This window comes from Rana temporaria, chromosome 10, assembly GCF_905171775.1.
Source record: "Rana temporaria chromosome 10, aRanTem1.1, whole genome shotgun sequence".
NCBI lineage: Eukaryota > Metazoa > Chordata > Amphibia > Anura > Ranidae > Rana > Rana temporaria.
Window position 1 is genome coordinate 134,194,097 of NC_053498.1, and position 17,475 is coordinate 134,211,571.

General features: G+C 45.2%; 1 protein-coding gene across 1 annotated transcript in view; it reads right to left on the reverse strand.

Moving 5' to 3' along the window:
- The window catches only part of DISP3 (dispatched RND transporter family member 3), a 171,924-nt gene that overhangs the window by 114,236 nt on the left and 40,213 nt on the right, over positions 1–17,475 (reverse strand). Inside the window, exons 2-3 of the mRNA XM_040326322.1 lie at positions 8,530–9,471; positions 1,265–1,484 (exon numbers count right to left, since the gene is read on the reverse strand). Of these exons, the coding sequence (XP_040182256.1) occupies positions 1,265–1,484; positions 8,530–9,451 (1,142 nt within the window). The 5' untranslated portion in view covers positions 9,452–9,471. The remainder of the gene's footprint in view (positions 1–1,264; positions 1,485–8,529; positions 9,472–17,475) is intronic.

Consider the following 17,475-nt stretch of genomic DNA (forward strand, 5'->3'; position numbering starts at 1 on the left):
AGTTTCCATGCCAGACACACAAAAGGAAGTAAAATTAAATCTCTCCACAATAAAGATCAACTCCCCTCGTAGAAAGCTGCATTCGGAAATAAATGCCCCCATTGGAAGTTTGCTCGCCCCCTCCCTTGGGACTACATCCCTGCGGGGAGATGTTCTCCCCGCAGGGATGTAGTCCCAAGGGAGGGGGCGAGCATGCTGACTAACCCCCGGCCAAAACGACTCGGATGATGGGGGCAAGCTTACTGAGGAGGAACAGGAAGTGAGAAATTAAGGCAAAGAAAAAAACATTTAGGGCCAGATTCAGATAGGCAGCGCTTAACTCTGTGCGGGCGTAGCGTATCCTATTTACGCTACGCCTCCGCGACTTTGACAGGCAAGTGCATTATTCACAAAGCACTTGCTCCGTAAGTTGCGGCGGCGTAGCGTAAATTGGCCGGCGTAAGCCCCGCCTAATTCAAATGTGTAAGATGTGGGCGTGTTTTATGTAAAATCATCGTGACCCCACATAAATTACGCTTTTTACGAACGGCGCATGCGCCGTCCGTTAACGTATCCCAGTTAGCATGCTCCAAATTAACCCGCAAAAAGTCAATGCTTTCGACGTGAACGTAAATTACACACAGCCCTATTCGCGAACGACTTACGCAAACAACGTAATTAACGGAAAATTCGACGCGGTCCCGATGTCCATACTTAACATTGGCAGTGCCTCATATAGCAGGGGTAACTTTACGCGGGAAAAAGCCATACGTAAACGGCGTATCTGTACTGCGACGGCCGGGCGTATGTTCATGAATAGGCGTATCTAGCTGATTTACATATTCTAGGCGTAAATCAGCGTACACGCCCCTAGCGGCCAGCGTAAATATGCAGTTAAGATACGACAGCGTAGGAGACTTACGCCGGTCGTATCTTAGCAACATTTAAGCGTATCTTAGTTTGAGCATACGCTTAAAGTTGCGACGGCGCGGATTCGGACTTACGACGGCGTATCTGCCCGTCGTAAGTCTTTCTGAATCCGGGCCTTAGAAAGGAAATAGAAGGAAAAGGTAAGTGAATCAACAATGTACTAGCTTAAAGAAACCTATTTAGAAAATAAAAAACGAACCTTTACAACCCCTTTAGGTTGGGCATAACTCCCCAGTGATAAAAACATTACAAGGGTTCTAGCCTTTCCACACCCCAAAATTAAAAACATATATATTTTGGCTTCCATTTACTTTAATATGAAACACTAAATTAGTGATCAAAGTCAACGGCTTACCTGGTGGACTCTTTGGACAGAACGCCAACGTAGGAGGTGACAAAGTTTTGAAACTTCCTGTGCTGCTCTTCCCAACGGTCTTCCACAGAATAGTAATTGGGCAGAGGAGCGCCAAATAAAATCTCGCTCCGCAGTAGAGAACTTTTCAGGTTTTCTGTCGTGAGATTCTCATCCACATACCAGTAAAACTCCGGGTGAGTCATGGCCAGCTTCAGAGATCCTGTAAAAGTACAATCATTATTCTGGAGGCAGATTACACAAGACACTTGTCCTATGCCGAACCCTCCAAATCTGGCTTTTCAGTGATGTGTGCTTGCTGGCAAGTTCCCCGGCTAATTCTATTTCTATGTCATGGTGAGAAATTTGCACCAACATTTCAAAACCTGTCTAACTGCCATGACCAATACAGAGGACTTCACCCTACCATGATAGACTCTATATCAGCCATTCAGAGTTTCTCTAGACCAGGGGTCTCAAACTGGTGACCCTCCAACTACAAGTGGCATTGATTGCAAGGCTGACAGTTACAAGCATGACTCCCACGGGCAGAGGCATGATGGGACTTGTAGTTTCACAACAGCTGGAGGGCCGCCAGTTTGAGACCCTTGCTCTAGAGGTTTCCAGGGATTCCTTGAGCTGTAGCTAAATTACTTTCTATTTGATGGTTCCTGCATAGTTCTGCGACCAACGCTACTTGGAAGAACCAGTTGCATGATACCAATGAGCATGGACATCCGCTGAAATTTTTTCAGAGGAGGGCGCTTCGGCAGCGGAGATACACAGTCGCATTTTACCCTTTCTTCGACCGCTAGCGGGGGTTAAAAGCGCCCCCACGTTAAAATGTAAAAACACCCCACTGTGCCCCCTGCATCTTTCAATATCTCTTTGTCACTACTGTGTACCCCCTCTCCACAACTGCACCTCTGGCCCCCTTTACATTACACAGCACCCTACAGCTCTGGCCCCCTTTACATTACACAGCACCCTGCATCACTGGACCCCTTTACATTACACAGCACCCCACAGCTCTGGCCCCCTTTACATTACACAGCACCCTGCATCACTGGACCCCTTTACATTACACAGCACCCCACAGCTCTGGCCCCCTTTACATTACACAGCACCCTGCATCACTGGACCCCTTCACATTACACAGCACCTTTTTTCCTTGACTGAAACACTACACTATATTGACAGTATATTTATTGCAGGTCTAAAAGAGGAACCTTTTGGAAAGAGGGACAAATGGATTTGATTCCAGAAGAGGAACAGGCACTCTTAATTAGAGGGGAGGGGAGCGCTGCAGTCACGGCTTAAATCGTTCCAAGGGCCATTTTGACCCTGCTCCTGGCTCTCCCTGGCAATTTCAGGGGGGGGGGCAAACGACCCCCCTTGCCCTATGGAGCGGACGCCCATGCCAATGAGGTTTGTAGCGGTCTGCAAGGGTGGCATTTTGGCAACCACTGTAAGACGGGGAATCCCACTCACCACCAATGTACGTAACATTCTTCTCATTGACCACCAAGTAATGAGCATTCTCTCAATCCTCAACGAATTGGTTTTAGCGGGGGTTCCCTGAGACCTGAAAATAATTTCAAGGGTTCCTCTTGGGTTAAAGGTTGAGAAAGGCTGCTTTATATTGTAGAACTAGCAAAAAAAAAATAGAAACCACAATTGCTAACAGTGACACCTTGCTTCTGTTCTTGTGAGAGAGACAAGCTTTTTCTGGAATTACTCCTAAAGTTAGACATGTGCACACTGAAGTATTTTGTTTGGGAATTTCGTTTTCGTACGAAAAACGTATTTGCCGGTATATAAGGCGACCGGGCATATTAGACGACCCCCTAATTTTACGGTTTAAGATTTTTTGCCTGTACTCACCGTTCAAGGCCGCGTACACACCATCGGACCAAACCGATGAAAACGGACCGAGGTTCGTCGGTCTGTTGTCCTTCAGACAAAAATTAGAGAACTTGCTTTAAAATCGAACCGATGGACGGCTGACCATCGGTCCAAACCGATGGTTAGTACACAAAAGCATCGGTTCAAAACTCCCGCATGCTCAGAATCAAGTCGACGCATGCTTGGAAGCAATGAACTTCGGTTGTCCCAAAAATGTGTCAAAATTGTCCGATGTGTCCCCCATAATGTCGCAGTCACGGAAAAAATCGCTGATCGCCGCCATTAATAGTAAAAAAAAAAATGATTGCAAAAAAAATATCCCCTATTTTGTAAACGCTATAAATTTTGTGCAAACCAATTGATAAACGCTTATTGCGATTTTTTTTACCAAAAATATGTAGAAGAATACGTATCGGCCAGATTCATGTAGGAGAGCGCGACTTTGTGCGGGCGTAACGTATCCTATTTACGTTACGCTTCCGCAACTTTGACAGGCAAGTGCAGTATTCACAAAGCAAAGTTGCGGCGGCATAGCGTAAATAGGCCGGCGTAAGCCCGCCTAAATCATATGTGGAAGATGTGGGCGTGTGTTATGTAAATTTATTGTGACCCCACATAAATGCCGCTTTTTACGAACGGCGCATGCGCCGTCCGTGAAAGTATTCCAGTGCGCATGCTCCAAATTAACCCGCAAAAAGCCAATGCTTTCGACGTAAACGTAAATGACGCCCAGCCCCATTCGCGAACGACTTACGCAAACAACGTAAAACGTGAAAAATTCGACGCTGTTCCGACGTCCATACCTAACATTGGTACGCCTCATCTACGCCTCATAGAGCAGGGGTAACTTTACGCCGGAAAAAGTCTTACGTAAACTACGTATCTCTACTGTGACGGCCGGGCGTACGTTCGTGAATAGGCGTATCTAGCTGATTTACATATTTCTAGGCGTAAATCAGCGTACACGCCCCTAGCGGCCAGCGTAAATATACAGTTAAGATACGACGGCGTAGGAGACTTATGCTGGTCGTATCTTATACAAATTCTGGCATATCTGATTCTTTGAATCAGGCGCCAAGATACGACGGCTCAGACTCAGAGATACGACGGCGTATCTGGAGATACGCCGTCGTATCTCCTACGTGAATCCGGGCCAATAAACTTTTGCGCAAACCAATCAATAAACGCTTATTGCAATTTTTTTTTACAAAAAATACGTAGAAGAATACGTATCGGCCTAAACTGAGGAAAAAAAATGTTTTTTTTTATATATTTTTGGGGGATATTTATTATAGCAAAAAGTAAAAAATATTCATTTTTTTCAAAATTGTCGCTCTATTTTTGTTTATAGCGCAAAAACTAAAAACCGCAGAGGTGATCAAATACCACCAAAAGAAAGCTCTATTTGTGGGGGAAAAAAGCGACGCAGTGACGAATCGCAAAAAGTGTTCTGGTCTTTGACCAGCAATATGGGCCAGGGGTTAAGTGGTTAAAGTTCATGTGCCTGTATAGGCAGGCGTCCCAATACTTTTGGAAATAGAGTGTATATTAATAGCACCAAACTATATCTACCTAAGGCCCAATCTACCACTTCAACCTCTGACTGCACAATGAAAGGAAAAATCAGCAGACAGATGAACTAATCTCTCTGTCACTCTGCTCTCTCCTTCTATCAACATGTCTCTTGTTGCCGTATGAAACCTGCCACACAACTTATTGCTTCTTGCGATGCTTTTCTCTCTCCAAATCTGAGCTCTGCTGTACAGGGATTACAAGAAGATGATACTAATGCCCAAACAAGTACCTGCACTTTTCTCATTTAGAACAGAAGCACATTCAGTGATGCATTACATGTCTTCTATATTTGCCCGGAGTTTAGCTTTAATTCTTCAAAGATCTGAAGAACTAACAGCAATCTCACAGCTGCCATCTGCTTGGAGCAATACAGAGACGTGCCTAACAAACGCCGTGTTAGAACAAGGACACTTTGTTGTTCCATATGATGCAACTCATTCATTATTTGATAGCTGATAACGTGTGATGAATGCCGTGACTTCCTTCTATCACCTCCTCCACTCCTTCATACAGTCTTATACACCTGAGATCCGCTAAAGTGGAACTCAAAAAGACACCCAGGCCCGGATTCACGTAGGAGATACGACGGCGTATCTCTGAGTCTGAGGCGTCGTATCTTGGCGCCTGATTCAAAGAATCAGATACGCCAGAATTTCTCTAAGATACGACCAGCGCAAGTCTCCTACGCCGTCGTATCTTAACTGCATATTTACGCTGGCCGCTAGGGTCGTGTACACTGATTTACGCCTAGAAATATGTAAATCAGCTAGATACGCCTATTCACGAACGTACGCCCGGCCGACGCAGTACAGATACGCCGTTTACGTTAGGCTTTTTCCGGCGTAAAGTTACCCCTGCTCTATGAGGCGTAGATGAGGCGTACCAATGTTCGGTATGAACGTCGGAATTTTTCACGTTTTACGTCGTTTGCGTAAGTCGTTCGCGAATAGGGCTGGGCGTCATTTACGTTCATATATGTATATCTGTGTGTATGACTGTGTGTCCCAAGCGTGTCACAATCCTACGGGGTAAAATGACCGCACCAGCCAAGCAGACACTGGCTGGAAAAAGCGCCCAGAGGCGATTCAGTTCGCATGAGCTATACAAGTCATTCATTCATTCATTCACGTCGAAAGCATTGGCTTTTTGCGGGTTAATTCGGAGCATACGCACTGGGATACTTCCACATTTGAATTAGGCGGGCTTACGCCGGCCTATTTACGCTACGCCGCCGCAACTTTGCTTTGAGAATACTGCACTTGCCTGTCAAAGTTGCGGAGGCTCAACGTAAATAGGATACGTTACGCCCGCACAAAGATGCGCTCTCCTACGTGAATCCGGGCCACAGTATCTCACAAAAGTAAGTACACCCCTCACATTTATGTAAATATTTTATTATATCTTTTCAGTGACAACACTGAAGAAATGGCTAATTGGGCCTAATTTGGACATTTTCACTTAGGGGTGTACTCACTTTTGTTGCCAGCGGTTTAGACATTAATGGCTGTGTGTTGAGTTATTTTGAGGGGACAGCAAATTTACACTGTTATACAAGCTGTACACTCACTACACAACATTGTAGCAAAGTGTCATTTCTTCAGTGTTGTCACATGAAAAGATAGAATAAAATATTTCCAAAAATGTGAGAGGTGTACTCACTTTTGTGAGATACTGTATCTGATTGATGAAGTCTGTCGGTAGTAATATTAAATGCAAAAGCAAACATTTATTATATTGCATCTGACCAAGTCCTAGCCAGCCAGCAAGTCTGTTGTTTTTCAAAAGCTCAAGCTTTACAGGAGGATGTATCAGTTTACATGGATAAGACAAACTGTTTAATACTGGCAGGGGCGAATAAATATCAGGTTTTATTTATTCACATAAAACCTTTATCCCGCCGTCCCCCTCCCCCCTCCACCAGTGGCGGTTGGTGCTTAATTTCTTGGGGGGACAGCCAGTAAAACCCCCCCCCCCCCAGCCAGCCAGCCAGCCACCCCCCACACTTGGCGCAATTGATCGAACGTCACTTTGCACCCCCTGTCACTCGATCGCCAATTCGCTCGCCTGTCACCCGCCAGGCCCCCTGCCAGCCCTGCACTTACCCCATCCAGGTCGTGGCTATGACGGCTCCCCCCCCCCTTCGTCTCCTCCCGAGTCCCATTAAATTAGGACTTAGGATTTGTGGCCAATTGGGTCTTAGGACTCCCACCCAATCGGGTCCCAGGGCCCGCTTCCTGATTGGCCGGGAGGAAAACAGGAAGACATTAGTCAATATTAATTTGCTAATGTCACACAACTGGGTGGGCTCGGGGGGACACAGTAGCAGTCGCTGGATTTCCCCGTTTCTGTTTCCCAGCAACCAGTGACGTTGCATGTGTGCGCCCCGCCTCCTGAGCGCGGCTCTCACTCCCAGTCTTCTGTCACATGAGCGCCTGGTCGGATGAAACGTCACGTGCATGCTCCGCCCTATCCCCTTGCTACTCGCGGCTCCCGGCTCTCTGCTCCTGGCTCCTGTCCTGACTCTCACTTGCGAGCTTGTGCTGACTACTCCTGAGCTCAAGGTATGTGGGGCACATGTTTCCTAAGCTGCACACTGATGGGCATAATTTGTTAAGGGGCACTCTGATGGCCATATTTTGGTAAGGGGCATACTGATGGGCATATTTTGTTGTGCCCACCAGAGTGCCCCTTAACATAAAATGTGCCCATCAGCATGCTACTTATTTGCTATGATTGACATATTTTATTTTAAGAGCAACACTAATGGGCACATTTTATGCTAAGGGCCAGACGGATGGGCACATTGATTCTTTCTTAAAAACGGGGGAGGGGGTGCAGTTTTCCATCTTCACCCTGGGCACCAAATGGCCTTGTCCCAGCACTGGGCAGCAGTATCACCTTGTGAATGCCTGACAGCGGCTGCTTAGCATGGGCAAGTGAGGGCCTAATTCTTACTAGGATCTGAGCACCAGGCTTTTGATTTTATAAAAGAGTTATCTGCAGATTTTCAACTTTCACCCGACTTCCAGTTTTATAAAATTATATTTCTGCAGCATTTTAACTTTCAAACGTTTTTTCAGCTTTTTTAAAGCTTTACATTTTTTTGACATTTATGCAGCTTTTTGACTTTCTAGTTTTTCATTTTTAACATTTCTGCAACTTTTTGACTTTTTAGTTTTTAACTTTTAACATTTCTGCAACTTTTTGACTTTCTAGTTGTTTAACTTTTAACATTTCTGCAACTTTTTGACTTTCTAGTTTTTTAACTTTTAACATTTCTGTAACTTTTTGACTTTCTAGTTTTTAACTTTTAACATTTCTGCAACTTTTTGACTTTTTAGTTTTTAACTTTTAACATTTCTGCAACTCTTTGACTTTTTAGTTTTTAACTTTTAACATTTCTGCAACTTTTTGAATTTTTAGTTTTTAACTTTTAACATTTCTGCAGCTTTTTGACTTTCTAGTTTTTAACTTTTAAAATTTCTGCAGCTTTTTGACTTTCTAGTTTTTAACTTTTAACATTTCTGCAACTTTTTGACTTTCTAGTTTTTAACTTTTAACATTTCTGTAACTTTTTGACTTTCTAGTTTTTAACTTTTAACATTTCTGCAGCTTTTTGACTTTCTAGTTTTTTTAACATTTCTGCAGCTTTTTGACTTTTTGGTTTTTAACTTTCAACATTTCTGCGACTTTTCAACTCTCATTAAGCCATTACTTAAAAAAAAATAAAAAATAATTCTGCAGCTTTTCAACTTTTTGTAGTAGAAAATTACAATGTGCGGACTTACCGTGCACGTCAGCCAGGTCCTGGCCCATACCATCATAGTAAATCTTGCCCCCTTTCTCCGTGGGGAAGAAGTAGGTCAGGAGGGAACTAGGGGGTGAACAGTAAGAATAAGATCCCAATGGAAGGTCCTTTAAGACCTCATGAGGTTTCCAACAAAATTCCCGGAAGTGGGGGTGGTCCATGATCTTCCTCTCAATCCTATGGATGGTCATCAAACGTTCTTTAGTAAAGATATTATTCTCCTCGTCCCCTCTGGCCAAAAAGATAAGTTCAATCCGCCAGTGAGCATGGCTCTGCGTGTTGGGAGTCACGTAAACACCTGAATATTCCTTAACAGATGCCCCACGTGGGTGGCGAGACTGATTCGCCGCCAGAGTCAAGGGTACTGAAGGAGTGGAGATTGAGCCATTAGTTCTCAAAGTGTTATTGCACCACGGGGAGTTGCGTTTGACCCGTACAGGGCCGTCCTGCTGGGAGGTATTCAGGTGGAGTTGCTGTAGCTGCTCAAAGATCAACCGCTGCAATGTTTCGGATGTGAAGTCTGCAACGTCCCTGCGGTTCCTCCCCCAGGTGCCAAACTGAGATTTCAAGGCAAGGGTCAGCGCGTCGAACCGCTGGGAGGACTGGTGATTGCGGATCTCGAATGCATTGTAAGAGATGTCAATGTCAAGTGTCGGGTAATGTACAAACATGATGACCGAGAGGACGACGGGGACCAAACAGCCCAAGGCCAGTAGAAAAGCAGCGCAATAAACGTTTGTAAACACCCATCCCACTATATTCCAAAACTCGCACGTTGGCATGGAGTCTTTTAAAGGCTTAGAAGTCCACTGGCAGTTCTTGCATATAGGTGATCTGAAGGCCACCTCGTCGTCTTCGTCATCGAGCCATGCGTCCTGTAACAGGGGGTCATCTGTGTCCATGTTACCTGCAAACCACGGTGCTGTGGAAAGGAAAGACATGTTAGAGAAGATTCCCAAAAAAAAAAATTGGAGATACATGGAGGCCAATATTACTGACCTCTCCTTAAAGGGTTAATAAAGGTTTGAATAAAAAAAAAAAATAACAAACATGTCATACTTACCTCCGCTGTGCAGCTCGTTTTGCACAGAGTGGCCCCGAACCTCGTCTTCTGGGGTCCCTCGGCGGCTGTCTCGGCTCCTCCCCACATCAGCTAACCCCCCTGGGTTTCCTTTGCGGGCGTGCTCCCGAGTCCCGTATTCGCTGTCCATAGCTGCCAACTACAGGACTCGGCCCCGCTCCCGGCACTCTCGTCATTGGAGTTGATTGACAGCCACACAAGCCAATGGCTGCACTGCTATCAATCTATCCAATGAAGAGCCGAGAAGAAATGAGAAGTCCGGCCGAGAAGCCAGCGCGTTCACGACGTGGGACTTTTGAGGGCTCAGGTAAGTAAAGGGCATTTAAGCATAGGATGTTTTTTCACCTTAAAGGGGTTGTAAAGGTAAAGTCAGGATGCTCTCTACGTTGCAGATAAAGGAGCTGTGTGTTAGTGGGTGTGAAAAACCACAAAGCTTTACAACCCCTTTAAAGTGGTTCTAAAGGCTCAAGGATCTATATACTCATTAGGGCTTCGTATTCGAGTCAAACTCATGTTCGACTCGAACACCGTATGTTCGATCGTTCGTCGAATTACGAACATTTTGGGCCATTCGCGCCAAATTCTACTAGGGTGGCTTTGGCCAATTATGGCTCAGGGGGTTTAGTACACGCCCCACATAAAAGGCCGCCTGCAGGTCGGCCTTTTGTAGTGTGTTGCGGTGGTTAAAAGAGAGAAGACAGAGAGAGAGAGAGAGAGTGTCATTTTTAGTAGGTAGATAGAGCAGGCAGGCAGGCTAGTCAGTTAAAGTGACAGTGTGTAGAGGATATATATGCATCCCAGCTGTTGTATATATATATTTATACACTGTATAGTTTAGCTAGATCAGCTCTTCCTAATTTACTGGCAGGCAGGTGATGGTGCTAGCTGCAGTATTCTCACGTGGTGTATTGCCTGTGTCCTCTGCAGTGTGCACCATAAAGCTACGTGGTGTGTGTACTGCCTTTGTCCTCTGTAGTTTTCACCTAAAGCTACTTGGTGTGTACTGCCCGTGTCCTCTGCAGTTTGCACCTAAAGCTACATAGTGTGTGTACTACCTTTGTCCTCTGCAGTTTGCACCTAAAGCTACTTGGTGTGTACTGCCCGTGTCCTCTGCAGTTTGCACCTAAAGCTACATAGTGTGTGTACTACCTTTGTCCTCTGCAGTTTGCACCTAAAGCTACTTGGTGTGTACTGCCGGTGTCCTCTGCAGATTGCACCTAAAGCTAATTGGTGTGTGTACTGTCTGTGTCTGTGCTATTTTTCTCAATGATTTTCATCCATATTGCAGGGACCAAACATTACATTAAAGCCGCAAGCAGTTTTAAATTACCTTTTTCTTATAGTAATCTCATTTTATGCAGGGACAGTTCTAAACACGTGCCACTTCACAGGCATACTATAGACACCCAGCAGGTACGATATTTAAAGTAATTTTTTTTTTTTTAAGCATCATTAAAATCACTGCTCTAGAAAAAACAACGTTTTTTAAAACTTTTTTTCCATTGATACATGTTCCCTGGGGCAAGACCCGGGTTCTTAAAGACGTTTTCGCAGGCATACTATAGACACCCAGCAGGTACAATATTTAAAGGAATTTTTCATTTTTTTTTTTTTATTTAAGCATCATTAAAATCACTGCTCCATTAAAAACGACCAGTGTTTTTGGCATGATAACATGCACACAAGTTAACACAAAGGGGTTTGAATGGCTATTAAAGGTAACCACCCTCATCTGTGATCTGTTTGCTTGTAATTAGTGTGTGTGTATAAAAGGTCAATGAGTTTTTGGACTCCTGACAGACCCTTGCATCTTTCATCCAGTGCTGCACTGACATTTCTGGATTCTGAGTCATGGGGAAAGCAAAAGAATTATCAAAGGATCTGCGGGAAAAGGTAGTTGAACTGTATAAAACGGGTATGGGATTTAAAAAGATATACAAGGAATTGAGAATGTCGATCAGCAGTGTTCAAACTATAATCAAGAAGTGGAAAATGAGGGGTTCTGGTGAAACCAAACCATGGTCAGGTAGACCAACTAAAATTTCAGCCACAACTGCCAGGAAAATTGTTCGGGATGCAAAGAAAAACCCACAAATAACTTCAGGTGAAATACAGGACTCTCTGAAAACATGTGGTGTGGCTGTTTCAAGATGCACAATGAGGAGACACTTGAAGAAAGATGGGCTGCATGGTTGAGTTGCCAGAAGAAAGCCATTACTACGCAAATGTCACAAAGTATCCCGCTTACAATGCGCCAAACACCACAAAGACAGGCCTCAAACCTTCTGGCACAAAGTCATTTGGAGTGATGAGACCAAAATTTATCTTTTTGGCCACAATCATAAACACTACATTTGGAGAGAAGTCAACAAGGCCTATGATGAAAGGTAAACCATTCCTACTGTGAAACACGGAGGTGGATCGCTGATGTTTTGGGGATGTGTGAGCTACAAAAGCACAGGAAATTTGGTCAAAATTGATGGCAAGATGAATGTAGTATATTATCAAAAAACTGGAGGAACATTTCATTCATCAGCCAGGAAGCTGCGCATGGGACATACTTGGTCATTCCAACATGACAATGATCCAAAACACAAGGCCAAGTCGACCTGTCATTGGCTACAGCAGAATAAAGTGAAGGTTCTGGAGTGGCCATCTCGGTCTCCTGACCTCAATATCATTGAGCTCCTCTGGGGAGATCTCAAACATGCCGTTCATGTAAGACAGCCCAAGAATTTACAGGAACTGGAGGCTTTTTGCCAAGAGGAATGGACAGCTTTACCATCTGAGAAGATAAAGAGCCTCATCCACAAATACCACAAAAGACTTCAAGCTGTCATTGATGTTAATACATGGTATTAACCACTTAAGACCCGGACCTTTAGGCAGCTAAAGGACCCAGCCAGGTTTTGCGATTCGGCACTGCGTCGCTTTAACAGACAATTGCGCGGTTGTGCGACGTGGCTCCCAAACAAAATTGGCGTCCTTTTTTTCCCCACAAATAGAGCTTTCTTTTGGTGGTATTTGATCACCTCTGCGTTTTTTATTTTTTGCGCTATAAACAAAAATAGAGCGACAATTTTAAAAAATATGCAATATTGTTTACTTTTTGCTATAACAAATATCCCCCAAAAATATATAAAAAAACATTTTTTTTCCCTCAGATTAGGCCGATACGTATTCTACTACCTATTTTTGGTAAAAAAAAATCGCAATCAGCGTTTATCGGTTGGTTTGCGCAAAATTTATAGCGTTTACAAAATAGGGGATAGTTTTATTGCATTTTTATTATTATTTTTTTTTTTTACTACTAATGGCGGCGATTAGCGATTTTTTTCGTGACTGCGACATTATGGCGGACACTTCGGACAATTTTGACACATTTTTGGGACCATTGTCATTTTCACAGCAAAAAATGCATTTAAAATGCATTGTTTACTGTGTAAAATGCATTGTTTACTGTGAAAATGACGATTGCAGTTTGGGAGTTAACCACAAGGGGGCGCTGAAGGGGTTATGTATGACCTAATATGTGTTTCTAACTGTAGGGGGGGTGTGGCTGTAGGTGTGATGTCATCGATTGTGTATCCCTATAAAAGGTATCACACGATCGATGACGCGCCACAGTGAAGAACGGGGAAGCTGTGTTTACATACAGCTCTCCCCGTTCTTCAGCCCTGGGGACCGATCTCGGGACTCCAGCGGCAATCGGGTCCGCGGGTCCCGTGGTCCCGGTCTTTGGACCGAGCCGTGGGCGCGCACCCGCGACCCATGGCTGGGTACTAGCACAGGACGTACCTATACGTGCATGTGCCCAGCCGTGCCATTCTGCCGACGTAAATGTGCAGGAGGTTAAGAACTGGGGTGGTCGGATCCCACTTCTGACACCATATTGTAACCTTGCGGTAACAGACTCCAACTTTAGGTGCGTTTTTAAGGGCTTGGTGGCCCACTTTTATTTAAAAAACATCAAAAGTTCACATATACATTTGCAGCCCTCGCAGGGGTTCCATCACTACTGCATTGTACAAACTCAAGAGCTTAGCCTCCTGGCTTTCAATCTTGGCATCCGACGGCTTCAGGCCTCTAGCCTAAGCCTAAGTTCTGTTCCTCAGAACACACAGCATTTCCCAGAGATAAGCTCAACCCTTGCTTTTCTCCTAGTCAGCGACTTGCTGCTTGAACATAAAGCGGCATCTGCAACCTGCAGATCTGCACACACTAGCTGCAAACCATGCAGCCTCTCTCTGACTCCTTTCAGAGAGTTGAGAGCTCACCTGGCTCCCAGGGACCAGACTTCCTGTCTGTGGGTGGGGCTCCGAGCCACAGCCAGGCCAGCACTAAATAGCTGACCACACAACTGTGCAATTAAGGCGTCTGTCTCTCCAAAATATGGCGAAAACCAGCCATCCTTCAGGGTAGACAGACCCAAACCATCACAGTAGTGAGAAGCTCACAGTGTGCAGTGAAATCATAGTAGGACATTTTAGGACATGAGAGGAGCCGGTACAACTGTACAAGACTGAGGGGAAGACTGGCGTTCAGCTTTAATATGCGCAGACGGCTCCCATGCTGGGTTATCTACTGTTGGCTGATGAAGTTTGATCCTTTATGGTTATGGCACTTTGTCTGTCTTGCTGAATAAAGCCACACATGTCGGTGGGGCTGTCTTGATGACACGTCTCGGATTTTGTGCTCAGTGTGATCCCATTTATTGTACAAATATGAAAATAGATCCGCCGTGCTCCCTAGTGAAGACATCTCTTCTACAGAGGTGACAGCTGACATAAAGGGACATAGACTTGTCAGCCATCACCGGCTTCTCCTGAGTGGCGTCGACACGGAGTCAGATTCGCACGCTGTCAACATAATTGGTCCCCCCCGGGCTCCGGCTCAATAAGTCTGGCAGTCACATATCGAAGACGCCTTGCAAGGCACAAGGGGGCCTCGGGGGTCACATCGTCTTGTGATGAGTCACCCTCTCCCTGTGTAAGATAGAAAATAATCAATAAGACCATCTTCTCCTCAGTCTGAGCCCAACAAATCATTCTGGATTGCGTTACGGCTCCCGGTATAATTTGCGGTGACAGAGAAGCCTTAACGAGCTCCTTCTACACTGCGGGCCTTGCGTCTCGAAACCAATCCTCATTCCAATTCATAGTTGGATGCATATTTCTCAGTAGTTTAACGTGCGCCTTCTCCTGAGTGTACGGCTGATGAGAGTCATGCCAAATGCATAAGTGGGAATGCAGCAAACCTAAATGATAAGGCCCCGTACACACGACCGAACATGTCCGCTGAAACTGGACAATTTTCCGGCGGATCGGACAGGTTTCCAGCGGACAAATGTTTCTTAGCATGCTAAGAAACATGTCCGCTGGAAGTCTGTCCGTCGGACATGTTCGGTCGTCTGTACAGACTCACCGGACATGTCCGATCGGTCGAAAGCCCTCGCATGTGTCGAAGTGATTCGACGCATGCGTGGAAGCATTGAACTTCCAGGGCCGCGCACGTCGCCGCGTCATCGTCGCGGCGACGGCGAGGCCACGTCACCGCGTATCGTGTACGCGCGGATTTCTGTTTGATGGTATGTACAACCATCAGACAGAAATCTCCGAGCGGACATGTCCACTGAAAACGGTCCAGCGGACCGTTTTCAGCGGACAGTCCGTCCGTGTGTACGAGGCCTAAGGGGTAGATTCAGAAAGAAGTTACGCTGGCGTATCTATTGATACGCCGCGTAACTTCTAGGATGCTCCGGCGTATCTTTTTTCTGTATTCAGAAAACAAGATACACCGGAATTTGGCTAAGATCCAACTGGCGTAAGTCTCTTACGCCGTCGTATCTTAGTTGCATATTTACGCTGCCCGCTAGGTGGCGCTTCCGTCGATTTCCGCGAGGAATATGCAAATTAGATAGATACGCCGATTCAGAAACGTACGTCCGCCCGGCGCATTTTTTTACGTCGTTTACATTAGGCTTTTTCCGGCGTAAAGTTACCCCTGCTATATGAGGCGTATCCTATGTTAAGTATGGACGTCGGGCCAGCGTCAAATTTTCTGTCGTTTGCGTAAGTCGTTCGCGAATAGGGCTGTGCGTAATTTCCGTTCACGTCGAAAGCATTGGCTTTTTGCGGGTTAATTTGGAGCATGCGCACTGGGTTACGTTCACGGACGGCGCATGCACCGTTAGTCAAAAACGTCATTTACGTGGGGTCATGTTTTATTTACATAAAACACGCCTACCTCTTCACAATTTGAATTAGGCGCGCTTACGCCGGCAGATTTACGCTACGCCGCCGTAATTTAGGGCGCAGGTTCTTGGTGAATACAGAACCCGCCTCACTAAGTTACGGAGGCGTAGCATATCTGACATACGCTATGCCTGCACAAAGTTACGGCGGGCTATCTGAATCTAGCCCCAAATGTATTACTAGTATCAAGATGAGTTCACCTTGACACCTTGGCTGGGAAAATCATAACTGCCATTTGCCACTATGTTTCACTTACATATTCGCCAAGCGTGGAATTCACAGCAAATAGCTAAGTACTGTACATGTGTGTTCACTGTTTAATCTACCAAAGGGTTCTTAATCCTGTTCAACCAGTCTTGCATACATGCCACCCGGGGGAGGGGGGCAAGAGGGACAGCTGCCCTGAGCGCAGCCGTAATGAGGGGGGCATCACCTCACTACATGCATTCTCCAGACCAGCTACAGCTACATGCTGTGCAATTTGTCTTGTTCCAGATTCCTTTTTTTAAAACAAATTTTGACAAATCTGTAAATTTGGAAATATCCGAATTTTCACATTTCTGTGTTTTTCCAAATATTCCAAAATTCGAAATTTTGGAAATTCGGAAATTCGAAATTCTAAAATCAGATAATAAAGTTTAATCTTCCTGGAGAGTAAATAAAAGGGGAAAAACATGTGCACTTTAAAGTTTATATAATGTGAAGCATGTATAAATATGTACCGTATATACTCGAGTATAAGCCGACCCGTATATAAGCCTAGGCACCTAATTTTACCACACAAAAACTGTCAAAACTTATTGACTCGAGTATAAGCCTAGGGTGTCCATCTGGATTGGATTGGATTGGAATAAATACTTATAGAGCGCCGAATGCGAGTTGTGAAACTTGTGCCTCACTGTTCCTCACTTTGCCTCCCTGTGCCCATGCCTCACTGTGCCCATGCCTCACTGTGCCCATGCCTCACTGTGTTCATGCCTCACTGTGCCCATGCCTCACTGTGCCCATGCCTCACTGTATCCATGACTAGACTGACATTTAACATGGGAGTCTATGGAAGGGGTGCCCGGCTTTGTAAAATCGGTGCTACCTGGCCGGCCGTAGGTCCCCCAGACAAAAAACTTTGCATACTTATAGATAAGAAATGGGGCTATATGTGTGCCAAGATTGGGGTCCAGGGGACCTAAGACCGGTCCCCAAATTCACCGGAGAAATTACCATTTAACATGGGAGTCTATGTAAGGGGTGCCCGGCTTTGAAAAATCGGTGCTCCCCAGGCGTAGGTTCCCCGGACAACAAACTTTGCACACTTGCAGAGGTAGAGTTTGGGGTCCAGGGGACCTATGACCAGCCGGTACCGGGTCCCCAAAGTCTGGGAGATCAGGCGCAAAAAAGTGACTCGAGTATAAGCCCTCGGCTTATACTCGAGTATTTACGGTATGTATTTTAAACAAATGTTTTGTACTAAAGAAAATAATAAAGAATATAAAAGATAAAAATCATATAATCTGAAAATTCAGAAATTTGGAAAATTGGAAATCCAAAAATCCGAAAATTCAAAACAAGGTGTAACTGCCCCTTTCAGGGGTCG